This window comes from Eretmochelys imbricata, chromosome 1, assembly GCF_965152235.1.
Source record: "Eretmochelys imbricata isolate rEreImb1 chromosome 1, rEreImb1.hap1, whole genome shotgun sequence".
Lineage (NCBI taxonomy): Eukaryota > Metazoa > Chordata > Testudines > Cheloniidae > Eretmochelys > Eretmochelys imbricata.
The window spans coordinates 198,145,811-198,173,127 of NC_135572.1; the positions used below are offsets into that span (position 1 = coordinate 198,145,811).

A 27,317-nucleotide genomic window follows, 5' to 3' on the forward strand; every position below is an offset into this window, starting at 1 on the left:
TCAAGGAGCTGAGGTGGGCATATCAGAAGGCAAGGCAGGCCAGTCGTCAGTCTGGTGCATTGCCAAAGACGTGCTATTTTACAAGGAGCTGCTCACCATCCTCTATGGCAACCCCACCTCCATCGCCAAGAGCCCGTGGATACTTCGGGGGGTGGGGGCTGGAGACAGCGGCCAATGGAGTGAACGCTGAGGACGACATGGTGGATGAGAAAGTGGAGTTCGGGAGGATGGGGGACATGCAACAGGGACGTCCGGTAGTGTGGCGAGCCAGGACATCTTTTTACACCAAAGGGGTCTAGCCAGCTCTGGCATGCTTAATGCAGGAGAGGGAACCTTTGGTAAGTACAGTACAGACCCGTTTACGAACAAATCCCCTTAACGTGTGGTAGCGCCATGCCTCCCAGTGCTACCTATTTAATATGCGAGACACTTTAACATGTGGTACAGGAACTTGCTATGTAGCACTACAGATTTTCTCACCAACTCACTGACCTAGAAATCGACAGGAAGTGCGGAGCGGAAAAGTTTTGTACGTCTTTACTGATATTGGTAAAGATGTATCACGCACGCTTAGTCATTGTCACACTAAAGAGATATATAATATATAGTAATATATATACTACATTAGAAAATTTTAACCGTAGGCCTAATATAATGGCAGAGGGCAGGCGTCAGTGTTCCTACACTGTAGAAGAAAAGCGAGCTGCAATAGATCGAGTAAATAGTGGAGAAACCCAGGCCAAAGTTTCAAAAGATATTGGGATTGCCGAATCTACTTTCAGAGGATGGCTAAAAAACGAATCTAAACTGAATGGTTTTGTACAAAATATTGATTCTGCTTAAGCGAAAACATGTGCACTATTCAGCAAAACCCACAATAGACAAAGTCAGGCGCACGTGGTTTGCTCAGGAAAGGCTGAAAGGAATGCCGCTAAGTGGGCCAATTCTTCAAGCCCAAGTGACAAAATTTGGGAGTTTAATGGGGGATGAATCATTCCAAGCCAGCAAGGGGTTTATAAGTCATTTTAAAAAGCATCATGGCATAGCGCAGGTATCGATTTCTGGAGAAAGCTGATCAGCCGATGAATCGGCCGTGAACACGTTTCTTGCCGAGTTAAAATCTATTTTACAAAATGAAGACTACCACAAAGAACAACTTTATAATTGTGATGAAACAGCTTTATTTGCAAAACTGCTACCTGACAAGACTTTAGCCTTTAATTACAAGACACAGAAAACAGCTGGATTTAAAAAGATAAAAGATCGTGTGACTCGTTTTCTTTTTTGTAGTAATAAGATGAGCAGCCATAAGCTTGCCCCTCTTCTCGTTGGCTGCTTTCATAACCCTCGCTGCTTTAATCACCTCAATAGAGCCAAACTGCCAGTAATATACGCTAACAGCAAAAATGCTTGGATGACAAGACACGTTTTCGATGACTGGTTCCACAACAGCTTTGTTCCAGCTGTTCATAAGCATCTGTGGTCGAAGAAACTCGAAGCCAAAGCACTTTTGCTACTTGACAATGGTCCAGCCCATCTTCCAGCTGAATCACTGGTATCGAGCAATGGAAAAATTTGAGTGCTATACCTACCATTCAACACAACATCAAAAATTCAGCCTTTAGACCAGGGCATTATTCAGAATTTTAAAAACAATTATCAGTGGGAGTTGATTTTGGTGATTGTGTCATGCATGTCTTCAGGCATTTCCGAATTCCTGAAACAGTTAAACATGAAGGAAATTATTTATTTAGTTAAAAAAGCTTGGGATGGAGTAAAACAAAAGTCCATTGAAAACTGCTGGATGAAGTCTCTCGGTGATGCCTTTTCTGTCAAAGATGGCTCAAACTTGGAAAACTCCAGCAGTGGCACTGATTCAGAGCCAGACTTTGAAGGATTTTCGGAAGAAGACGTCCTACAAACACGCATGCAGACAAAAGAGGATAAAGGTAAACTTCTCTTTCAAATGATAAAAGATTTTAGTTTGGATACATCGCTGGAAATCATTACCGAGTGGCTGGAGATGGATGAAGATTGCCCGACTTCAAAATTTCTCTCCGAGGAAGAAATATTAACGGGCTGCGAGGCTACATCAGACCGCAAAAGTGATGGCGAGGATGTAGTTGAAAAGGTCAAAATTTCGCCCACAGAAGCCCTTAGTGCTGTAGAAACTGTTGTAAGATTTATGGAGGAGCAAAATGCAGAAAATATCGAAATCATTCATCTGCGGCAAATGACAGACTTCATAAGAGAGAAAAAATGCGAGCCAGAAAGAGCAGAAAATAACGGTGTTTTTTTCTAAGTGAGTCAGAGATGCTTTTTTCAGCATGACCCTCTTAATCCGCGGTCGGCTTGACTCCCGACATCCACGCATAAACGAGTCTGTACTGTACTCATTTGCTTTGATACTGCAGGGAGACATGAGCTAGGGATCTGCTTTTTTTCAGTCAGGGTAGAAGAGAGATTGAAATAACCTACAGAGCCAAAGTTTGTATCTGCTTCTCATTCCCCTGTGCATCTAGGCAGAAGGGGCCCTGTGGAAAAATTTGTTTATGGAAACTCGAATGTCTCAGGAATCCTCCATAGAGATCTCTAGGAAACTTTCGTGGAGGTACTCTGCAATCCTCTGCTGAAGGTTTCTTGGGAGGGCTGCTTTGTTTCTTCCCCCATGGTAGGAAATTTTGCCATGCCAATTGGCTATTATATCTGCAGTCACCAAAGCAGCACTCAGGCGAGCAGTATATAGACCCGCTCTGCAGCCAAGCACATGCAGGAGCTGCATCCCTTGTTACCCTCAGGAGCAAGATATCAGGTTCTGTTACCCCCGCCTGTGGAAGATGGTGCCAGTATTCAGAACAGTGGCCATAGGCACTTGTAGTGAAACCCCTCTGAAACCCCACCCCCCTCCCTTTGTCCCATCTTGCCCTATTCCCCCTTCCCCCCCAGGACCAAATTCACCATGCCTGAGGCTCCCACTGTGCTGTGTGCCTGCCAAGTGAAAATGAGAGAGTGGTGTTTCCACTTGTTTGGATCAAGGCAGTGAGTGGACTCCTAATAGTGCCCTCTGTCTATAGTTTCTTTAGCTTCTGCAGATGTGCCTTGAGGATCTCTTCCTGCACACCTGCTAAGCGGCCCTTTCTGATAGGGAGACAAAACAGGAGGAGTAAGGAAGACATGACCCAGGAAGTACTTCAATCCTCTGATGCTTTAGATTGTGAGCAGAGAGCATGGAGAGAGGCTGTCAATCAGAAACTGCGACTGGATAGCCAAGATAGGCAACAGGCAGTTGCAGATGATACAGCTGCTCGAGGACCAAAGAGACATTCTGAGGTCTCTGATTGAACAGCAGGCAGAATACATCCATGCTCTCCTCCCCTTTCAGTCCATACCGAACTGCCTTCCGTGCTCCTCCTCCATTCCTTCTATGTTCCTGGGTATTGCAGTACCCCATGCATTCTACCCCAAGGGACATGTTTCATAATGACAGCTGGACATACACCTAGCTGTGAGAGCCTCATTTGAAAATCTGCTCTTAATTTTCATGTTCCTTGCAGAACATAGATGTTTGCATTGGTGTTGAATAAAAATTTTCTTATAGAAAGAGAAGGAATCTTTGTTTTGTCTCCTACCTGGGGTGGACCAAAGCTAACGCAATTCAAGACAAAGAAGGGAATAGTCTTACAGAAGAAAACGACACCATCAATAGGTGGACAAACTACTGCTCTGAGCTATACAACCACCAGACAAATGTAGCTCCTAGTATCTTAGACAGCCCAGATTCAACAGAGGAGAGTGACTTTCCAATGCTACGTGAAGAAGTGGAGAGAGCTGTGAAATCACTCAAGAATGGAAAGACTACAGGTATTGACAACATCCCAGCCGAATTGATGTAATTTGGAGGAGAAATAGTAATAGATGTACTCACCAAGATCTGCAACAAGATCTGGCAGACCAGTGAGTGGCCCTCCATGTGGACACAGTCACTAAACGTTTCTCTGCCAAAGAAAGGCAACCTGCAATTGTGTCAAAATTACCGGACCATAAGCTTAATTAGCCATCCCAGCAAAGTGATCTTGAAAGTAATATTGAACAGATTTGAAGCCACAAGCAGACAATATCATTGCTGAAGAACAGGCTGACTTTTGTGCTGGAAGAAGTACCACAGAACACATTTTCAACCTTTGTATTCTATGTGAGAAGTACTTACAACATGAGCAGGACATCTACCACCACTTTTTGACTTCAAGAAGGTGTTTGACAGAGTATGGCACGAAGCTCTCTGGGAAATCATGAAGCAGTACAATGTTGGTCATAAGCTTATTCTTACCATTAAAGAACTATATGCCAAGGCCAGCAAGGAAGTTCTTGTCAACGGCACAATAGGAGAGTGGTTTTGCACCACTGTTGGAGTCCGGCAAGGCTGCCTTCTTTCACCCACACTATTCAGCATCTACTTGGAGCACATAATGACTGATGCCCTAGAAGATCACATATGCACAGTCAGCATTGAGGGGTGAACAATGTCAAATCTTCAGTTCGCTGATGACATTGATGGCCTGGCAAAGACAGCAAAGATGAACTTGCCAATCTTGTGAAACTATTGGATGAAACCTCCGCAAAATATGGCATGGAAATCAGTGCAGAGAAAACCAAGCTGATGACAAACAAATGGGATGGGCTCAAATATCACTGTCAGTGGACAAGAGCTGGAGCCAGTGAAATAGTTCAAGTATTTGGGGGCAGTCATCACTGATGAAGGATCCAAGGCAGAAATTTGGGCAAGAACTGTACAAACAGCAGCAATGGCAAAGCTAAAGCCAATTTGGAGGATGTCACGGAGTGTGGAGGAGTCAGGGCCCTGCACCCACACTTCCTGCAATTCACCGTGACTCTCAGCCAGCCAGTAAAACAGAAGGTTTATTAGATGACAGGAACACAGTCCAAAACGGAGCTTGTAGGTACAGAAAACAGGACTCCTCACTCAGATCCATCTTGGGGTTAGGGATCCCAGACCCTGGTGCTGGGCCTCCCTCCATTTTCCCAGCCAGCTCCAAACTGAAACCCCCTCCAGCAGTCTCACCCAGCCACACATCCCAACTCCTCCTCCAGCCTTTGTCCAGTTTCCCAGGCAAAAGGTGTCATCTGGCCCCAACCCCCTCCTGGGCTCAGGTTACGTGCTCATGTATCATCCCTCAAGTGAAGTCCCATCCTGATATCCCACCACCATCCAGCACCAATGCAGACAGTATCAGTAAAACTCCCACGCAACATTCCCAGGTCAATACTCCACACTCCCTACTCCGTCATATCAGAATAAGAACATCTCCCTAGAATCCAAACTGAAACTGCTGCACATATCAGACATCTCAGTTTCTCTATATGCGTGTGAGACATGGACCCATACGGCAGAACTTGACCGGAAAATACAGGTAGTAGAGATGAGATGCTTCTGTTAAATCCTGGACATCTACTTTGACCACGTCACTAATTAAGGGGTCTGCAACATCATCACCCAATGCGCTGGGTCATATGAAGACTTTCTGATGACTGTGAAGAAGTGCAACCTGAAGTGGTATGGTTATGTAGCAAGATCATCTGGCCTATCCAAGATCATCCTCCAAGGGACAGTACAGGGGAAGAGAAGAAGAGGTAGACAGAGGAAGAGATGACACTTTGGCCATTTAGTAGTGTTTCAACAATTATTCTGCACCTGCTGAGCCTGTTGTTGAAGTGTTCCTTGCTGCAGTCAAGGTTGCCAATGTAAGGCTTCATAAGCCACAGGAGCAAGGGGTAGGTTGGATCTCCAAAGATCACTGTTGGCATTTCCACATCCCCAGTTGGAATCTTCTGGTCTGGAAAGGAAGTCCCTACTTGCAACTTTCTGTACAGGCCAGTGTTCCTGAACATATGTGCATCATGCACCTTCCCAGACCACTCCACGTTGATGTCAGTGAAACGATTCTGGTGATCAACTAGAGCTTGCAATACCATAGAAGAGTAGCCCTTTCTGTTGATGTACTCTGTCGCAAGGTCGTCTGGGGCCAAAACCGGGATATACATGCCATCTATCACCTCGCCAAAATTAGGTTACCCCATTGCTGCAAAGCCATCCATTATTTCACGCATATTACCCAATGTCACAGTCCTTTATAGCAGGATGCAATTAATGGCCCTGCACACTTGCATCACTGCATCCCCCCCGCCCCGGTGGACTTCCCCACTCCAAACTGTTTTGTGACTGATGGGTAGCAGTCAGGAATAGTCAGCTTCCACACAGCAATGGCCTCTCGCTTCTCCACCGTTAGGCAGCTCTCATTTTGGTGTCGTGCTGGAGGGCATGGGCGAGCTCTGCACACCTTCCAGCAAGGTGACTTTGCATATCTGAAAGTTCTGCAGCCACTGCTCATGATCCCATACCTGCAGAATGATGCGATCCCACCACTCAGTGCTTGTTTCCTGCACCTAGAACCAACAGTCCACCATGTGCAACTGCTCCATGAATGCCAACAGCAGTCTTGAATTGTTTCTGTCTATGGCGCACAGCAGGGCAGACGCTATGGTGTCATCAGATTTGCAGCTTATGGAATATTGCAGAATCAGCCATGTTGTGTTCATAACACTCATCACAGTACTGGAGAGCAGTGTAGGATCCATGCAGGTGCGCAGTTTACAGGGGGTGTTGAAAAGCGACATGAAATATAGCTGGAAGCCCATGGAATGAAGGGACGGAGAAAACTGCATCATGGGATGCTGATACTGCCCCCATGAAGCACTGTGATCTCTTCCCACAAACCGAGTGGCAGATGGTTGCGAGTTGTACAGTGGGGATAGCTACCCATGGTGCACTGCTTCTCGTTGATGCTAGAGCACCAACTGGGAATATGCTCCGCTGTCACAAGGAGTATTGTGTGGATGTGCAAAAGTGGTTTAATTACAGCAGTGAATGAATGCCGACATAACTAAAGTTGACTTAGCCTCAGTAACTTGGAGTAGATCTATAACTTCACAGTCTGCCTGCATAAATCCTCTGGGATCTTATTACCCAATTTGTTTGTCCTTCACTCCTGTCGTGAAGGCCTTTGTTAGTTCAGTACACCTGCCAGTGCGTAGAGCCACTCACTTGATGTTTCTGTGAATGGTCTGGGAGTGTGTGGGAGGAATGTTTCTGGTCCTGTTGCTATAGAAAGAGGTGTGGGAGTAGTTTTCCTTCAGTTTTCCTGCCCTGTCAAACATACTGAACGGATTTACTAAGAAAACAAGTCTACCCCATCCTAAGGGGAACAAAGTACCTTTCCACTCGTAGGGCTCACCTTCATATACAGCGCTACAGTGGCGCTAAAGTGCTACAGCAGCACAACTGCAAAGATTCTACAATGCCCGTGAGAGAGCTGCTCCCATCAGCTTAGTAAACCCACCTCCCCAAGAGGCGGTAGATATGTCGACGGGAGAAGCTCTCCCATTGACATAGAACTGTCTACATGGAGGTGAGTTAGGTTTGGATTTTTCACACCCTGAGTGATATAGTTATACTGATATAGGTCTGTAGTGTAGAGAGAGAGAGAGAGAGAGAGAGAAGGCAGAGGCAATAAAAAACAAACTGCCAAGCTGCTCCCAAGACATAACCCCATGTAGGGGGGAAGGTTATGCTACTTGATAATATTTCATTCTTGAGGGAGGGCACATGCCAAAAATTTTACTTAAGTCCCTGGTCCATTTTCTCAGGAAAACCATATAGCATGAACAAAGCAGGAATTCTCTTGGAAGGAGTTGTAGTAATAAAATTATCCCATTAGCTGTTTTCGCAGTAGTTTTGTGTGCTAGAATTTTGTTTCACATTTATGAAAACTCACTTACATGTAAGACTATACTACCATATTTTTGTCATTTAGCTCAGTTGAAAAGTATTTGATTTTTTTCATTTAATTAGGGGGAGACAAAAGCCGGAGTGTTCCTCCTAACAAGTGGCCAGTCCCTCGGTCAGTGCTGTGATAAGCATTATGCATCCTACAAATGGTATTTAAATAGTTTTATTGAAATTAATTGTATCTAAATGGTGTCTTTAAAATGATGATTAAGCTTGTGGCATGTCTGGGCTGAGAGTGCTGTGTTTAGTAAATGGGAAAAAATGCAAGGCCATACAGCTGAGACCTCACCTTTCATAGTCTTGGAGGCTCAGCTCCAGCTAACATAAGTCAGCCAGTTCAGGGTTTATATTGAAAGGTTATGGAATATGCTTCATATCAATAGGCTCAAATAGTTTATCTAAAGTTCTCTGATACATACTGAAATTCATTCTATTTGAGTGTATTCAGAGTAATATTAAAGGCAACATGGTCTAGTCGTTAGAGCACAATATTGGGATTCAAGACTCCTGAATTATTTTCCTGGCTCTCCCACTAACTCTGGGATCCTAGCAAATCACTTAGCCTTACAATGCCTCAAATATTCAATTAGTTAAGTAAGGACGATACATACTTAACTCCACAACTATACAATATTTAGTTTTGTCCTCCTAATTCTGTGTGAGGCCCCATTCAGTGAGCCCAGTCCATTCTGTGCTCCTGAATGATGCTGGAGTTCTGTAGGAAAAAACAGTCCATGCTCATCTAATTAAAGATTGTATCATAAAACAACATGCACAGGTGTCAAATTAAGGCTGCATGGGCAACCTTACTTCTGGCATTTCTTAACTTTTGAGTTACTGACTTTGCAACTTTAACAATCTTTAGTGTAGCCTTTTGTTAAACATCAACAATCACATCACCTGTGGGTAATGAATGAATCTAAGAAATTTGTTTTCTTGCATCCATGTGTAAATGGACAAAAGTATACTGCACAGCACATACATATATCAACACATACTATACAACCCAATACATACAACAAAAAGACAAATTTTTCCTCCTCATACCACCCACCAGTGGTCAGAGTTAAGGGTGCAATCTGTATTGGTATCAGTGGATTTAGAAGCTGTTTTTAATGTTTAAAATTTGTATGGAGGAGCATGTGTTGTTTTCAGATTTACAGATTAGATATGGTTTTCTAATGTCTTGAACTTTAATTTTCTTGTTGTCATGTTTGTAGGTGAGGATACAGGTTGGTTAGAACCCTTATTTCTCTTATCGTGTAGTAGTTTGTTAATGAATTATATTAAATGATATACCTATAGTTCTGTGATAAAAGAGCATTTTCTACCTTCCTGTAACGTTTACAGCTGGAAACATGCTATGTACATCTGAAACAAAGAAACATCTTTTGCAAATAGTTTGGAAATGGTACTTGCACTTTAATCAGAGCATGTGCATGTCACATAAAGCATTACTAGGAATGATATAGTTAATACTGTAGTCTTGTAAAATATAGTGTGTAAGACTAAATGAGTCATGTTGTCTTTTTTGGCTGGCCTTATTCAAAATCTTTCTAATGAAAAAAATAACCGGGTGTGAATGTTAATCATACAACAAATATGCAGAATAAGTAAGGCTGTAAGAAAATCACAGCCATTATTTAGTTGCAGAAACTTGAACTTGTAACACACACCACAACTTGTGATAGTTGCCACATATCTGATTGTCATCACAACCCATAACTATTTCACATTTGGAGACAATGTATACTTTCAAAACAGCGGCACTGCTATGGGTATCTGCATGGCCCCACAGTATGCCAACATTTTTATGGCTGACTTAGAACAACGCTTTCTCAGCTCTCGCCCCTTTAATGCCCCTACTCTACTTGTGCTACATTGATGACATCTTCATCATCTGGACCCATGGAATAGAAGCCCTTGAGGAATTCCACCATGATTTCAACAATTTGTATCCCACCATCAACCTCAGCCTGGACCAGTCCACACAAGAGATCAACTTCCTGGACACTACAGTGCTAATAAACGATGGTCACATAAACACCACCCTATACTGGAAACCTACTGACCGCTATGCCTACCTACATGCCTCCAGGTTTCATCCAGACCAAACCACACGATCCAGTGTCTACAGCCAAGCTTTACGATACAACCACATTTTCTTCAACCCCTCAGACAGAGACAGACACCTACAAGATCTCCATCAAGCATTCTTACAACTACAATACCCACCTGCTGAAGTGAAGAAACAGCTTGATAGAGCCAGAAGAATACCCAGAAGTCACCTACTACAGGACAGGCCCAACAAAGAAAATAACAGAACGCCACTAGCCATCACCTTCAGCCCCCATCTAAAACCTCTCCGACGCATCATCAAGGATCTACAACCTATCCTGAAGGACGACCCATCACTCTCACAGATCTTGGGAGACAGGCCAGTCCTTGCTCACAGACAGCCCCCCAACCTGAAGCAAATACTCACCAGCAACCACACACCACGCAATAGAACTACTAACCCAGGAACCTATCCTTGCAACAAAGCCCGTTGCCAACTGTGTCCACATATCTATTCAGGGGACACCATCATAGGGACTGATCGCATCAGCCACACTATCAGAGGCTCGTTCACCTGCACATCTACCAATGTGATATATGCCATCATGTGCCAGCAGTGCCCCTCTGCCATGTACATTGGCCAAACTGGACAGTCTCTACGTAAAAGAATAAATGTACACAAATCAGATACCAAGAATTATAACATTCCTAAACCTGTCGGAGAACACTTCAATCTCTTTGGTCACTCAGTTACAGACCTAAAAGTTGCAATTCTTCAACAAAAAAACTTCAAAAACAGATTCCAATGAGAGACTGCTGAATTGGAATTAATTTGCAAACTGGACACCATTACATTAGGCTTGAATAAAGACTGGGAGTGGATGTGTCATTACACAAAGTAACACTATTTCTCAGTGTTTATTCCCCCCCCCCACTGTTCCTCATATGTTCTTGTCAGCTGCTGGAAATGGCCCACCTTGATTATCACTACAAAAGGTTTTTTTCTCTCCTGCTGGTAATAGCTTACCGTACCTGATCACTCTCGTTACAGTGTGTATGGTAACATCCATTGTTTCATGTTCTCTGTGTATATAAAATATCCCCACTGTATTTTCCACTGAATGCATCTGATGAAGTGAGCTGTAGCTCTCAAAAGCTTCTGCTCAAATAAATTTGTTAGTCTCTAAGGTGCCTCAAGTACTCCTTTTCTTTTTGCAGATACAGACTAACATGGCTGCTACTCTGAAACTTGGGAAAGTTTGTGAATGAATAAAGCATACATCATGTTTCCCAAAAGTGTGTTAATTCAAGATAGTACCACAGGTAAAATCACAATTAGGAAGGAAAGGTAGAAGATAAGGTTTAAACACAAACATTAACTTAGAACATGATGTGCAATTCAGCCATGTTCCACACACTAAACATTTTATGACATAAACAGGTAAAATATTGTAGCACATACATCCAGTAAAACAGGAATAGAAAATATAACAGGCAGTGTGATCAAGTTAATGTTACTTTTGGAAACTTAATGTTTGCACTTCTGATTTTGAACTATGGAACTAATGCTTCATTAGTAGGATGTGTGGGGTTTTTTGTTTGTGTGTTTTCATTCAATTTTATAGGGTGTTTTAAGGGAAGAATGCCTTCTGTGATAGACCCAGGCCAGTTGGGTACAATAAAGTAGTAGAAGACAGATATACTGGCACCTGGATTAGCAGTTTTCAGTTCCCTGACTGCCCGGAGCAGGGGCTGCTCCAGGCTAATGAGAACACCTGACTCCATTAACCTGCAAAGAGTTAGGTGAGGCCATTAAGGTAATGTGAACACCGGACTCTAATTAGGGCCCTTCTGATACTATAAAAGGGCTCACTCCAGTCAGGCTGAGGAGAGCCAGAGGAGAGGAAAGGAAGTGTGTCTGAAGGGCTGGTTAATGAAGACACCCTTAAGCCATCAGTAAAGGAGCCCTGAGGTAAGGGTGAAGAAGAGAGAAACGGGAGAGCTGTGGGGAAGTGACCCAGGAAAATGTAGCAACTCTGGCAGTGAAAGGTCAGCTGCCAACAGCTGCTACCATTAGGGTCCCTGGGGTAGAGGGTGGGCCCAGGTTCCTCCCAACCTGCCACTACAGAAACATCTCCTGGGAGGGGAAGACAGGCCCCTGTCAGGACGGGAGGCTAAACTGTTCTGAAATAAGCCCCTTGAGACAACAGAGACTTGGAGTTCTCTCACCTACCTCCTTGCTGGCTTATGATGGAAAGGGCTCAGTAAACTGTAACCCTGGCCCTGGAGAGAGAAGGGCTATGTGGAGGGTCGCAGTGAGCCACTGAGGCTAGCATAAATCGCCTAGAAGCACGGGACCCACGGGGACAAGGTCTGAGCTCTGCCACACCGTTTAATGTTAGCATGTTAGATGTCCCAATTAAATTGTCAAGTTTCTCTCTCTCTCAGGTAAATAGGGGGATAAGAGGGATGAATTGTTTCCATTACTGCTGTTGTTTGGATAGAGACTGTTTGTTTTCTTCAGGGCTTTTTTTTTTTAAGATGGCAGCACTACGTTGACAGATATTTCTTTGCAATAAAGAAAGAGCAACATACTGTTTGTAATGAAAGCTTACAATCTTTGTACTGTTTTAGATACAGCTAAAATTGCGGGGTCTTTGATATGTAGTACATAAGTGCTTTTGAGGATGAGCAGAGAAAATGGCATGAATGTTAGAAATAGGTAAGCTAAAAATACAGAGTGAGCATGCTCAGAAGAGACTTAATTTTTTTAAAATAACTCTTTGGAGTTTAGAATTAGAGGTGGTCAGAAAATGGGAATGTTTTTCATAAAAGTTTTCATGAAAAAATATGTCCCTTCTTTTCACAGAAATTTGAAATTTAATTTGTTTCTTCAAATTTGGAAAATGTCAACCAGTTGCAAACCTGGAAGCAAAATAGGATGACTTCTGAGTTTGGTGTGGTGTTTTTGTTTTTTTTTTTTTTTTTGCAAAAAATGTTTACCAATATTTCTCCCCACCCCCACAGCCCCCTTTTTTGGGGGTGGTGGTGTTGAATTTTGAAATTTCAACAGCATTTCAAGCAGCTATATTCACAATATGCCTGGCTTTGTACAGCACAGTAAATGCAGTCGCTTCCCCTGAGATTTACTGCTTAAATTTTATTTTTAATCTTTCTCTCTGAGCTTTGTAAAGGCACTAGTCCTCATTAAGAGGTATATTTATACGAACTTTTCAAGTATAAATCTTAAACCTTTTGATGTTTTCCTCTTCTAAAAAGCCCAGTTAGAATTTTTTAATGAGGAAGAGTGTTTTTCCCCCACCCATGCTCAAATAAGTCTAAAATGTTGAAGAATTTAAGCTAATATATTATTGCTCAGGTTTATTAGGGTAGTGTGTAAGGAGCAACCAAGAATGAAGCCCCATTGTGGTAGACACTGTACAACCAAAGTAGTAGATGGTCTCTATCCTGAAGAGCTTACAACCTGAATAGGCAAAACAGACACAGGATGGAGGAAGGAGTATAAGACAAACCGAATAAGCAATGTGAGAACAGCAAACGTCATGCTAGTTCCACAATATTTTTGGTGGGGGGAGGGGATTAGTTAGGAGGGGATAAGCTAAATGGAAAGAAAAGAGAATGAGGCGATGGGGACAGGGAAGAGAGAGAGAAACAGTTGGAGCAAACAGCTGATCGGTATGAGGTAGAGAATGTCCAGTCAAAACGGTAGCAGGTTCTCTAAATGTTCAGAGGTCCAAAGGTCCCTGCATTGGCTACTTCTGCACCTACCAGCAAGAGTCTCTTCCTGGCTCCTCTCTGCAGTTTTTCCCCAGGACCAGATGGTGGGAGGGAGGTGGGAAGGAAGCACCACTAGAGCCCTAGTGCTCCAGGGTGTGTGATGGTCTCCCTAAGGCAGATCTGGATGCTGGGGAGAGGGGTGGCCCCATAGGAACTCATTTTACCTTTGTCCCCACTTTGGTTGCTTCAGGTTTTTTTGTTTGTTTTTGGGGTTTTTTTTTTAAAGAATAATTAGATGGAGACCAAACACAATTGTGATATATGAAGAGGGGAGGGTAGCTCCCTTTTATGGACACCCAGCCAGCCAGTTAGCTATAAAGTCCTTCTTGGTGGCTGTTCTCTGCTTGCTTTACCTGTAAAAGGTTAACAAAGGCCCCCAGGTAAAGGAAAGGGAGTGGGCACCTGACCAAAAGAGCCAATGGGAAGGCTAGAACTTTTTGAAATGGGGGGGAAAAATACCTTCCCTTTGTGTCTGTTTTTTTTCTCTCCGGAAAAGAAGGGAACAGGGAGAAGTTATGCTATGAGAAGCTTTAAGCCAGGTATGATCATAGATCATCAGATCATACCTAGAACTACTTATTTGGAACCCTCAGATGTATAAGTGGATCAAGAATGTTTAGAAAGACGCGATTAGGTTTATTTCTGTTTATTTCTTATGGCTAGTGGACTCCTCTGTGCTAACCCCAAATACTTTTGTTTGCTTGTAACCTTTAAGCTGAACCCCCAGGAAAGCTATATTGGGTGCTTAATTTTTGGAATTGCTCTTTTTAAAATCCAGCTAAAGCCTGAGTTCCAGATGTATTTTCTTTCTTTTTGTTTTTAATAAAATTTACCTTTTCTAAGACAAGATTGGATTTGTGGTGTCCTAAAAGGTTTGTGCATATGTTCAAAATGATCCCACTGCTCTGCCACCATATCAAGGCTGATTCCCCACTCTGGCACTTCGAGTTAATTAAACAACATATGCCCAGAACAAAGTAAGTCACCAAGCAAAGTAAAGCAAAAACATGCAAGTCTAAGCCTAATACATTAAGAAACTGATTACAGGTAATATCTCGCCCTCAAAGATGTTCCAATAAGCTTCTTTCACAGACTAGACTCCTTCCTAGTCTGAGCCCAGTCCTTTCACCGGTACAGTCTTTATTAGTTCCAGCAGACATTTCAAGTGGTAAACAGGGGTTTTCTCATGACTGGCAGCCCCTTTTGTCCTGCTCCACCCCCTTTTATAGCTTTGGCACAAGACGGGACTCTTCCATTTAGAGGAGGGGTGGGGACCCAGAGAGACAGAAAAGTACCAGATTTAAGATGGATTTCATGATCAGGTGACATGGTCACATGTCACTGTAAAACCCTTCGTCTCCATTCCCCATGGGCTGGCTTACATGTACACAGGAAGGCTTTCAACTAACTAAGGCCATTTACAACTGATTGTTTCTGGAGCACCCTTTATGGACTCCACTTAATATGTTTACATCAGTGATACAAGTTTATATCTTATTTTCCAAACTCCAGATATAGAAATCATACATGCAAACAAATAGGATGAACACACTTTGTAGATTACAAGCTTTCTAATGACACCATACAAGGGGTATTTAGCCTAAAGCATGTTCCAGTTATGTCATATTCATAAGCATATTTCCATAAAGCATATGGAGTGCAATGTCACAATAGCCATAGCTTATTCTGCCTTGGTGACAGTCAAATCCCAAAACAATGCTGCATGTGCAGATCCTTCTTGACGAGGATATGGCAATCCAGGGATACATGTCTCAAATGCTACTTTGAAGAGAAATCCACATGGGTAACTTCCGTCCCTGAAGGGAGAAGTTCTGCTTTAAAGATGGATGGGTTGGCACCCCTGTTAAATCGTCCTCTGTCAGTGTCCCTACCAGCTGGCATGTAAATCCCAGGATGGGTACCAACAAGAAATCATTGCTTCAGACAAGGACTTTTTATTGAAATTTACCAGAGCATTGATGACCCCAGCATCTAACACTGGTACCGAAAGACAAGGCAGGACTGAACACCCACATTGAGGCCTAAGCATCAGTCATCTAGGGAACAAACCATTAAACCTCCTCCCTTATCAGAGGCTAGTGATGCTGGCTCCAGCTCAGTACTGAAGAAATACTACCCAGGGGCAGCCTATACATCAGCACAAGTATCAACAGTGGTGCTGTCTATGGAATCACTGACGCTACCTGCCATTTCCTCACTGTAGGGATCTGTATTGCCCATGGTAACGGTCTGGGTACCCAGACGGTCACATTTGGCACTGAAACGTACTCCTGACTTCGCACTGCTGAGGTCTCTTCGGAGTCCTTACTGCCCTGCAATGATGTTTACTACTTGTCACTGAGACGTATATTATAAGCTATCTCCAGTAGGGAGCTTTCTGTATTCAGATCAGAAGAGGACCCCTCTTTGCAGCCAAGAGGCTTCTTCAGAGTTCTCATGTATGCCACAGTCATGCCAATGACCTGGCTAATCCCAGTTGAGCCAGCCATACCAGTATAATGTACCACCATAGCTATACTAGGCTTATTCGGGACCTCCATCCCAGGGTTTAAGGAATTGATCCCCTTCATGTCATTCCAGGAAGAGAAGAAAATTGGGCTCCTCATCTGCACCTCTGGCGAAATAAATAAGTGGAGCAGGAGCAAATCCTTCAGGAAGGATTACCACCAGACCCTCAGGAGCTTCCTCCTTCCCCTCCCAGAGTCCTGTCGTCCTTTTCCCTGGATAAAACCATGGTTTCAGCTCCAATACTGGGGTGGGACATTTAAAAACATTCATGGAGCTGCTTTCCTGAGTCACTGAGACACTGGATGTTGAAACATCGATGGTAAAGGAAAAAGTTCACAAGCTTTTTGAGATGTTACATTTAGCTTCTCCTGCCAGGGTTGCCCTTCCCATCAGGACATGGTCACAGTGGGGGTTATGGACCTTGCAGCTGTGTTTCAGGCATCCATGGCTGTTTGAAGGGATGTCTTTGGCTACCAGCTGGCCTTACTTAATGATGTCTCTGAGCTCCTGTCTTGCATCTTGTGGGAGGGGTGATAGATCAGATGGGACAAAGCCACATTAATTCTGATATCTCCATAGTTGCCAAAACAATTCTGGCTAACATACCTTCTCCAGATGTCTATTCAGCCTCCCATTCTACTTGTCTGGACATAAAATTGTAGAACCAAGGTTGGATACTGCATCTAGACATGAAGTCACTGCATCTGACAGTCTGGATGTTGGCTGGCTGAGTGCCACTGACAGATACTGCTCCCTATAGGTACAAGATAACCTCCTGCACAGCGGGGAGCCTTCCAGGAGAAGGATTTATTCCTCAAAATGGAAAAGACTTGTAGCATAATCTTGATCCTTTGAAGGCTCGCATATTAAAGATCCTTCACTATATCCTGCCTTTGAAACACTCTGGTCTTTCATTCAGTTCCATCAAGAACCACCCTGCATCGATCTCTACGTGTCATCCATCGATTGAGTAATGTTAATTTTGCTCACATCCCATTGTATCTAGATTTCTTAAGGGCTTACTGCGTACCTACCCACCAATCAGAGGAACCCCCATCCTGTATGGGACCTTAATATTGTCTTTGAAAACCTCATGGAGTCCCCTTTTGAACCTCATTCAGAGTGTACCTTACACCAGGGGTTCTGAACTTCTTTCTTTCTGAGCCCCCTGTCCCCAACGTGCTATAAAACCTCCATGGCCCACCTGTGCCATCAACTGTTTTTCTGCATATAACAGCCAAGGCTGGCATTAGGGATAGCAAGCAGGGTAGTTGCCTAGGGCCCCACACCACAGAGCTCCCCATAAAGCTAAATTGCTCAGGCTTCGGCTTCAGCCCCAGGTGGTGGGACTTTGGCTTTCTGCCCTTGATCCCAGTGAGTGTAATGCCAGCCCTGGTTGGTGGACCCCCTGAAACCTGCTTGCGGCCCCCAGGGGGCCTTAGACCCCTGGTTGAGAACTGCTGCCTCACACCACCCCCCACTCAGGACTTTCGTCTTTGTCACCATCGCATCAGCCAGGAGAGTTAGTGAAATCCAAGCTCTTATGGATGATCCCTGTTTGACAACCTTCTACAGAGATATGATGTGGTAAGACCTCATCCTAAGTTTATCCGTAAAGTGATTTCGGAATTTCATTTGCAGCAGTCCATCAACTTACCTGTTTTCTTCCCTACAACTCATTCTGCTCCTGGAGAGAAGAAACTCTGGCTGGACATGCACCATCTCTTGGGATATGACTTTTTTCATGGCTTGTGCATATAGACTGGAATTTGTCCCTTCTAGCCTGGGAGTTCTCTCTCCTTGCCTCAAGGGTTTGATGAAGATGACTTTTAACACTCAAGTGTCTGTTTATAGTTTCTAAGCTAGTTTAAGGTTTTTCAGGTTGCTCCTGCCTTTTGTTCTGTTTGTTTTACTAGTTCAGACTGCTTTGCTTTCTGTATAACTTGTGGCTAGAGTTAAATCTGTCTTCAGCTGTAGCTGCTGTGAAAGATAGACTGGTTATTGGGTTAACAGATTGTCTCAGATATTTTCATGTTTTGCATTCCCAAAATCAGAGTTTTCAGCCAATGTATGCAGAGCTCTTATAAAACATTCAACATTTTCTCCTGGTTTTTGAATTCTCTGATGGAAACATGCTCTTTCATAAACCACATTTATTTGAGGTATAAAGTATGAAAGGGTCTGGCTATGTTTGATGCATAGTCATCTTTGTGATGAACTTTAGTAAAATCAAAGGATTTAAAGATATGCTGTACCTGCTTCCCCACAGCATAAATTAACGAAGATACCTGTATATCTCCAGTTTCTTTGTGAAGCTTGTTTGCAATTCAAAATCTTGCAAAATACTGCTTCCAGTCTGTCCATTGTGAAGGTTTGTCAAAGCTGAAGTTCTCTGGGGCATAGTGGCATGTTGACGAGAACCTGCAACTTTTGTTGTTTTGTTCCTTTTGTTTGCAAACTTCGTTACTGTTTCCCTTCAGTTTCGGCTCTCCTCTGATCTAATCCTGTTCTGGACACGATATCATGGTCCTTGTACCAGATATGGACTGGCTACAAAGCTTGCATCTGAGTAAGATGCACACCAGATATATTCATCATAGGGTTCTTAAATGCCAGGTATGGCTGAGGTTCTTGGACATCAGGTATTTTGCACACAGAGCCATATTCCATTTCCACACAGAGCCAGGGCTGAAGAGTATAATACAATTTAGCATTTCATTACACCAACAGATGACTATGAAAAGATAAGAGGGATAGCAGCCCAGATGTGGAAGAACTGGCCAATAGCAAGGGGCCTCCTGGCGCATCATTTCTTTCTTTCTACTCATTTCCTACCCCTCTGCCCATATCTCCATTCTATAAGGCTAGAGGAATGCTCAGTGTACACAGTCAAAATTTATCCTGGTATCACTACTGAAGATAGGTATGCCTTTTTTCCTGGGGAGGGAAATTTGTAGTGGTGTGGCTAGAGCCGCCATTGAATTCCTTGTTCTGCAGGAGGATTGTTCTATTTATGCTTATTGATACAGTGGTTAGTTTTCATAGGCTATGGAAGTGTTGCAGCTGGCAGTTTCTCACAGGCGGAGCCAACTCCACTGTCTCTGATTGACAGGATTGGTCTGCTTCCAAAGCTGCATAGTGCAAAAACACCTCGCATGTCATGAATCAAAGATCATTAAAATTATTTGATCACCAGTGAATTTAGAACTTTTGAGTCTTGACCATGATTGTTCGTTACTGTAATGGCTCCATCAGACAAGTAATGATTAATGGGATTGTGAGCGACTCTTTATTTTTGTTGGGGGCGTTTTAGCACAATGGACTGAACATAATTCTTGAGCCAAAAGCCCCTGAACTCTTTAAGGCAATTTGGATCCAGACCTAGATTTGCTAAGAATTTTGCTGCTTGGACCCATCTGTACTACAGACTCTTTCTATGCACAGTACCATGCTTCTGACCTATTTTCTAATGATGAACTCTCTGGCTTTAAACTGTGATTGATACATTATTGAATTCCTTCCTAAAGGTCCTAAAGTTGTACCAAAGTTTTAGCTCTGATTTTTCCAAAATATTAGTATTTAATATTTGATACTATTTTATTTATTTATTTAATATTAATATTTAATATTTGATACTATTTTTCTTTCACATTTACTTGAGAGCCAATAAACCCAAATTTTAAAATACAGAAATCATAGTAATGTTAAAAAAATTAGAACATTACAGAACGAACATAGCACAGATTAAAAGGTGGCCGACAGGCCTCAAAATGTAATTGTGAATGAGAAATCATCACTGAGCGGGTGTATTTCTAGTGAGGTCCTACAGGATTTGGCCCTACTCTATTTAACATTTTTATCAATGATCTGGAAGAGAATATAAAATTATCACTGATAAGTTTGTAAATGACACAAAGATTGGGGGAAATGGTAAATAATGAAAAGGGCAGGTTACCTATACAGTGTGATCTGGATCTCTTGCTAAGCTGGGTGCAGACAACAATATGTGCTTTAGTATGGCCAGATATAAAGTTAGTCCCTCTAGAAAAAAAGAATGTAGGCCATACTTACAGGATGGGGAACTCTATCCTGGGAAGCAGTGACTGAGAAGACTTGGGGATGTGTTGGATAATCAGCTGAACGTGAACTCCCAGTGTAATGCTGTGGCCAAAAGGGCTAATGTAGTCCTTGGTTGTGTAAACAAAGGAATATCAAGTAGGAGCAGAAAGATTGCATTACCTTTGTATTTGGTGCCGGTGTGACCTCTACTGTAATAGTTTGTCCAGTTTTGGTGTCCATAGTTTAAGAAGGGTGTTGATAAATTGGAGAGGGTTCAAAGAAGAGCCACAAAAGCTATCCAAAGATTGGAAAACATGCCTTATAGTGATAGTTTCACAAAGAGAAAGTTAAGGGGAAACTCAGTAAGTTTGAATACCTATATGGGGAAAAAAAATTGAGAATGGGCTCTTCAGTCTAGCAGAAGAGTATAACAAGATCCAGTGACTGGAAATTGAAGCTAGACAAATTCAAGCTGGAAATATAATGCACATTTTCAACAGAGAGAGTAATTAAGTACTAGAACAGTTTATCAAGGTTTGTGGTAAATTGGCATTTAAAAATCAAGATTAGATATTTTTCTAAAAGATATGCTCTATTTCAAACAGGAATTAATTCAGGGAAGTTTTATGGCCTGTGGTATGCAGGAGGTCAGACTGGATGGTCCAGACTCCCTTCTGGGCTTTATAAGCCATGGGGAAAAAAGGTTTGGAATCATCTCACTCAATAATACAATCACTGCTTTTTTAACTTATTTATAATAAAGTGCAACACCAGTGGCTAATATAATAGTGGGTGCGTATAAACAAAATGCTTGTTTATTGGCTAATGTTCTAGTAATGCTTTTTTGTCTTCACAATGAGGATTTATAAATATTTCTGTAGCTACCTCTTTGTATATCTCCTCCATTAGGTTCAGAAGCAGCCTGGATGATATGCATGTGTATACCTGCACAAATACATGTATGTTAGTGTAGAAGTTAATATTCTAGTGTAGCGTTTAAAATCAGCTCAGTTCAGTTGGTGGGCTGTTCAGTCATTGAAAAGTTTACTCTCTGGTACTGTTTGCACAGGTCTGCTGTGGAAAATCCTTGTAATAAGAACACACAAAAAAGTGATTGCTGCAGTGTTTCCAGGTAACCTTCCTTTTGGGACACACTATCGTGGACTACCATGCTACTAATTATTTTTAAATTTACATTTTTATTTTTTGAAGGCACTTGAGTCAAGGGGGAACCATCTAAGCATCATTTGAATCCAAATGGTCTTCCTCGTTTCCCTTTGTTCTGGGATCTGATGTATGATTTATACTATCCCTAGACAAATCACTAGACAGATTTATCCTACTTGCTCTCACAACTTGAAGTGCACAGAATTTTAGTATTGAAGTGACTAAAGTCTCCTGAGAATGCCAAACAGAAATGTAACACTAAGAATTATCAGAGGTAACACTCCATTGAGAGCAAGGCAGTTTCTGTCTATCTCAGGAGTGAATCCTGCCCCCTCGTTCATAGTCGTGGTGACTTCTTTCCCATGGTCCTGTTGTTGGCTGTAGACTTTATTATATTGTGTAACATTTGAGTCTTGTTTTCTTTTAAATAACAAGTGTAAACTTCCTCCCTGCAGATTTGGTGGAATTCTAAGGGCCCAGGACAGGAGACATGTTAACCCATGCTCTGTTAGCTTCACTGTATGCTTCCTCATGAAAAAATGCTAGAAAATTGAATAGAAAATAATGACGTTCTATAGTAGTTACTCTAAAACCTTTTAGAATTTAATGAAGCCTGTCTGTAGATTTTGAGTCCTTTTGTATAATTATTTGTAGAAAGATTATAATTATCTATTATTTTATTGGATGGTTCAAAAATTAGGTAAAAATGTTTTAATAAATTGTTTACTGTAGGATTTTTCTGTAAGAGGAGCATAGGGCTAGGAGTCTGGATTTTCCTGAAAGTGTTACTCAACCTGCCCATGCCCATGAACATTCAAATACTAGGGTAAGGAGCATAGTATAAATGCCTGGAACTAGACCATATTAAGCAGGAGCACAGTGGATGTCCTTAAAAAATTTCCTTTTGCCTATTTATTGGAAGGCAGGAAGTGATACAAAGTGGGATGAAAGGAAACTTCCTCTGTATAAAACTGGAAGCCTTAAAATTCCTTATGTGTGCTTTTGTTTGCTTTATTTTGTTAATCACTCAAACTGCTTAATTATTTCTTAAAATAAAATTAAATTATTCTGACATTTTTGAACAACACTAGAGTAGTTCTTTAATTTTGCAGTGATAACTTGCAGTTCAGACATTTTAATACTTTTCCCCCCCCACAAAGACACACTGGTGAACTTAGAGATTGTTGCAATGCTAGGTTATAGAAACAGGACTTATGAAATGAAAAAAAATCAGTAGATGTAAGAGCCATAAGCCTCACTAGATGCAATATTTAGGATCCGTCATGGAAGCCCCATGGCCTGTGTAATACTGGGAGACCCTTTGTGTGTTGCCACTTCAGAGCCTCAGGACCAGCATGAACTGCAGTTGATGAAGTGTCACTCAGGGCTGGTCTACACTAACACTGTAAGTCGATCTATATTACGCTACTTCAGTTATGTAAATTATGTAACTGAAGTTGCTGTAACTTAGGTAGACTTACAGTGATGTCTACACCACAATATGTGGTTGGGAGATGCTCTCCCATCAACATAGCTTCCGCCTCTTGGGGAGGTGGAGTGCTCTCCCATTGCCTTAGCATATCTTCACCAGAACTGCTAAATCGACACTACTGTATCTATTGCAGCAGTGTCGATTTAGCCAGTAGTGTAGATGTGGCCTCAGATGGTGACATTTAACTACTTTGGTGTGTGCAGTGGAACACAATATATGAGACCAACAGCAATAGATTGTTGAAAGATGGGTTTTTGTCACATAAGCTTCAGCCCTTGAAAATTGTTGTTACTGGTGCAATGGCCTAGTATGTAGAATTGCAGTCTCCTGGGAGCCAAGGTATTAAATTGGTTAAGGAAAAAGGAAGAAGAGACTCAAATGAAAGGGCCTTAATAGTCTCACAGTAAGAACTGCACATATCTTGGTCGTATTTGGCAGGGGAGAAGAAACATCAGGCACGACTTTTATTGTAATTTGTTGGAGCACGCTGGCTTTTGGCAACTCACAAGTCAGACTGACACTAATGCAGTGAATTTAATGACCTCAAGTACTGTTTTACAGAGGGACCAGCCCCCCGCCCCCCGTATGATAACTTCTCCATCCTAGTACATATGAAGGAAGAGAGGGCACATGATTCAGTACTGAGTAGAGCAAAGGTCAACATAATGTTGCATGGGTGGGGAACAATCCAGGTTCCCTAATGCAACTCCCATCATGCTATTTTGGTATGGCCAAAACAAATATTAAAATATTGCTCACCTAAATAGGTTAGTGAGTGCATTTTGTGTGTGTGAATGACTCACTACTGGTGGAGAGTACTAGAATGAACTCTTCTCTTCTACATGTCAGGTACAACACTTGGCAGCAACAGTAAAAGCTTCTGTCATGCTGCTTCACCAAAGTGTGTTTAATTTGACTTGGAGGGGACCACCTCATATGCTGAAAGATTGTAAGATTTTAAGTTATGAACTGTTTGGAACATAGACCATTATTTAGTATGTTAGAACATCATCTGGTATAATTGGGTCCAATCTCATTGGAGCCTTTAGGCAATACTAGAATCCAAATATTTAATAATAATAATAATAATTAATAAGACGATAATTCAAAGGCAACATTTTGGTGTGATGTATGTCTTATTTGGGATGTCCCATTTGAGTGCTCCCCATTCTTGGTCTGAAATAGCCTCTAATTCTTGACCCTCAGGCCACAGTGCCAGGCTCATCTATTAACTATTTGGGGTTGATGTATGGGAGAAAAGGAGTATTGATTTGGCTTTTGATTTAATCTTTGGTTAATTATTTTATGTGTTAAGGGATTGGAGCAGCTGCCAGTTCATTTTTTTTTCTGTGATTACATTTTTAATGTAGGCACCTAAAGCCTCAGGCAAATTTTTATGTTTTATAAATGGAAATACATATTTCTACATAATTATTAGCAATATATTTTAGTGACTAGCTGCTATAAATGTTAAGTTCTCTTTAAGGTAGACTACAGAGAAAAAACATCTTGGGTAAACATGGAAAACCTACTTATTATAAGCAGTGTCCTAGGCAAAAATAAACATTTAAATGGTCATAATGAACATTAAGGGATAATATTATTGATGCATGAAAATTTACCTATTAAGGGCTCTCCTACGCATTTAACAGCTCTCAGGGCACTGTGTAATTATTCTGGATTGCACAGTGGGATATGCTGTCACACAGCCAACTACCCTAGTTAACTCGTCCAATTGTTATGAATGTTTAAACCCCCCAAAATAACCAGTTATGATTATTTATAGTGGCTGATTGTGCTACCAAGCTTGTGGCATTCACATCTTATCTACATTTTGTCTTCCAGTCTGTTAGTTCCTCTGCAGCTAGCCGGAGCTCTTCTGGAAGGCAGTTCTGCTGAATGACTGAAGTTTGCTGCTGCTTCACCTTTTCTGCTGATGCTGCAAAACATGATTTTTTTTTGTATGATGATAGATTGAGTAAGAGCTGGCAGCTTCATTTGTTTTGAAAGCTAGAAAAACCATTTTGGACCATAGAGACTAAATACTATTTGATTCTGTGTCAGTTTGTTGGCTGGTTTCTCTGCAAGGCCTTCTTGAGAATCCCTTTAGCCCTCATTCTCTGTTTCTCCTCAGCTTCTCCCTTCCATTCACATGACAAAAACTACCTTCAGTTTCTTTGCTGTCACGTTGCTTCAAGAGTTCTTGTCTGTTCCCATCCAGATACCGCTCCCAAAGAGCTATCCAAAAATTGTCCACCCTGACTCATGTGAAGCTGAGATGAATCTCTTCTGATCAAAAGATTTTAAAACTGTTTTTCTAGGAAATTTATGCCTTACACTGCTGTTTCCAGTCAAAAGCAGCTAACATCTGTGGAGAGAGCATAACCGAAGCATGAGGAAGTTCCATGTCGTGTTTCATTTGTCAATTGTTTTGTGAAAAAAAATTAGCTGTATTTTTAAGTTTCTGCAAATATTGGCTGTGGAATATCAGCAGCTACCTTCTCCCTTTCTGTCAGACACTTACTTTTTTCTCTGATTTTTGGCCACCAGTCCATATCTTCAGCACATGTTCTCTTTCTCCTGACACTTAGGCTATGTCTACGCTACGGACTTTACAGCGGCACAGCTCTACCACTACAGCTGTGCTGCTGTAAATTTTCCCATGTAGTTGCTCTTTGTTGGCTGGAGAGAGCTCTCCTGACAGCATAATTAAACCACCTCCAACGAGAGACATTAGCTATGTGGGCAGGAGAGCCTCTCTTGCCGACATAGCACCGTCCACATCAGCATTTTTGTTGGTCAGTGGTGGGGGGTTTTTCACACTCCTGACAAAAGTTTTACTAACTAAAGTGCTAGTATAGACCAAGCCTATGTCAATGTAGATGGTCCAGACACTTGACTGAGGATACTGAGTTGAGGGTAAAATACCTTAATAGGTTTAATTCCCTTCTATCTTTATTGTTCATATTTCTTTTAAACACTTTCCTTCTCTCTCATATTGTCTTTTGCTGCTATCACCTCTGACTTTAACACCAACCTGAAATGACTGAAGTGACTGACCTGCAAAAGGTAGTCAATGGAGCTTTGCTTTTGGCTATTGTGCATTGTGACAGGGTCGGGCCAGATGGCTACAGGAGAGTAATAGAAGGCTGATATATGAGCCCCAGGTTAAGTAGGTCTCTTTTCCCTGGGTAAAGTAACAGGGAAGGTTCCAGAACAATCAGGAACCTTCTGGGGACAGTTAAGACAGACAGGCTGATTAGAACACCTGCAGCCAATCAAGAAGCTGCTAGAATCAATTAAGGCAGTCTAATCAGGGCACCTGGATTTAAAAAGGAGCTCACTTCAGTTTGTGGGGCACCTGTAAGGAGCTGGGAGCAAGAGGTGCTAGGAGCTGAGAGTGAGAACGCATACTGTTGGAGGGCTGAGGAGTACAAGCATTATCAGACGCCAGGAGGAAGGTCCTACGGTGAGGATAAAGAAGGTTTTGGGAGGAGGCCATGGGGAAGTAGCCCAGGGAGTTGTAGCTGTCACACAGCTGTTCCAGGAGGCACTCTAGACAGCTGCATTCCACAGGGTCCTGGGCTGGAACCCGGAGTAGAGGGTGGGCCCAGGTTCCCCCCAAACCTCCTAACTCCAAGTCAGACACAGGAGGAGTTGACCTGGACTGTGGGTTCACAAAAACGGCCAAACTGAGGGCTGCCCTGAAGCTCCAAGGCGAGCAAATCCTCCAATAAGCGTAAGACCCACCAAGGTAGAGGAGGAACTTTGTCACAGCATGTACAGAAGTTTGTTCTTATCTCCTAAAATGATTAAGATAATTGTGTTTTCAGGATTGTTAGTGTCTTTTAAAATTGTCATATTGTCAGCTTCAAGGATCTGCTCTGTAACTCCTGAGGCCTCCATAGTGCTGGTTGCAGGCATTGAGCAAATTCCATGCCCTTTTAATATCAGAAAGAACCACTTCTGGAATTAAGTCTCAGAGGTGAAATCCCTTGCCTGATTTGATGGGTCCGTTTAAAATGTTTTTACCCACCATACTCTGACTCTATCTGCCCCAGAGACCAGGAACATCCCATCTAGAGATTTGGAGGTCTCAGTCTGTTCCTGACCTGTCATCCATATGTGTGAGTTGAGTAGGCAAGCATGTATTACAGCAACAGAAAAATAGTCAACAAGAAGAGTCACCAACATCACTTTGTAAATGCCATGGCTTCAGACTAGCCTGTTAGGGAGCTAACCCGAAGCTTTTTTCAGAGAGAGATAATAAGCAGACATTATATATTATCTGTCTCTTCAGCAACCCCCAATTGTGGTCTGCAATCATAAATAAAATTTTCAAGGATTTGC

The 27,317-nt window shown here is 42.3% G+C and overlaps 1 protein-coding gene across 1 annotated transcript in view; it reads left to right on the forward strand.

The window, feature by feature from the left end:
• Window positions 1-654: 654 nt before the first annotated feature.
• ABI3BP (ABI family member 3 binding protein) overlaps window positions 655-27,317 on the forward strand; it is a 343,927-nt gene continuing 317,264 nt past the window's right edge. Inside the window, exons 1-6 of the mRNA XM_077817412.1 lie at window positions 655-814; window positions 1,704-2,229; window positions 3,599-3,861; window positions 5,278-5,429; window positions 7,928-7,985; window positions 12,725-12,727. Of these exons, the coding sequence (XP_077673538.1) occupies window positions 655-814; window positions 1,704-2,229; window positions 3,599-3,861; window positions 5,278-5,429; window positions 7,928-7,985; window positions 12,725-12,727 (1,162 nt within the window). The remainder of the gene's footprint in view (window positions 815-1,703; window positions 2,230-3,598; window positions 3,862-5,277; window positions 5,430-7,927; window positions 7,986-12,724; window positions 12,728-27,317) is intronic.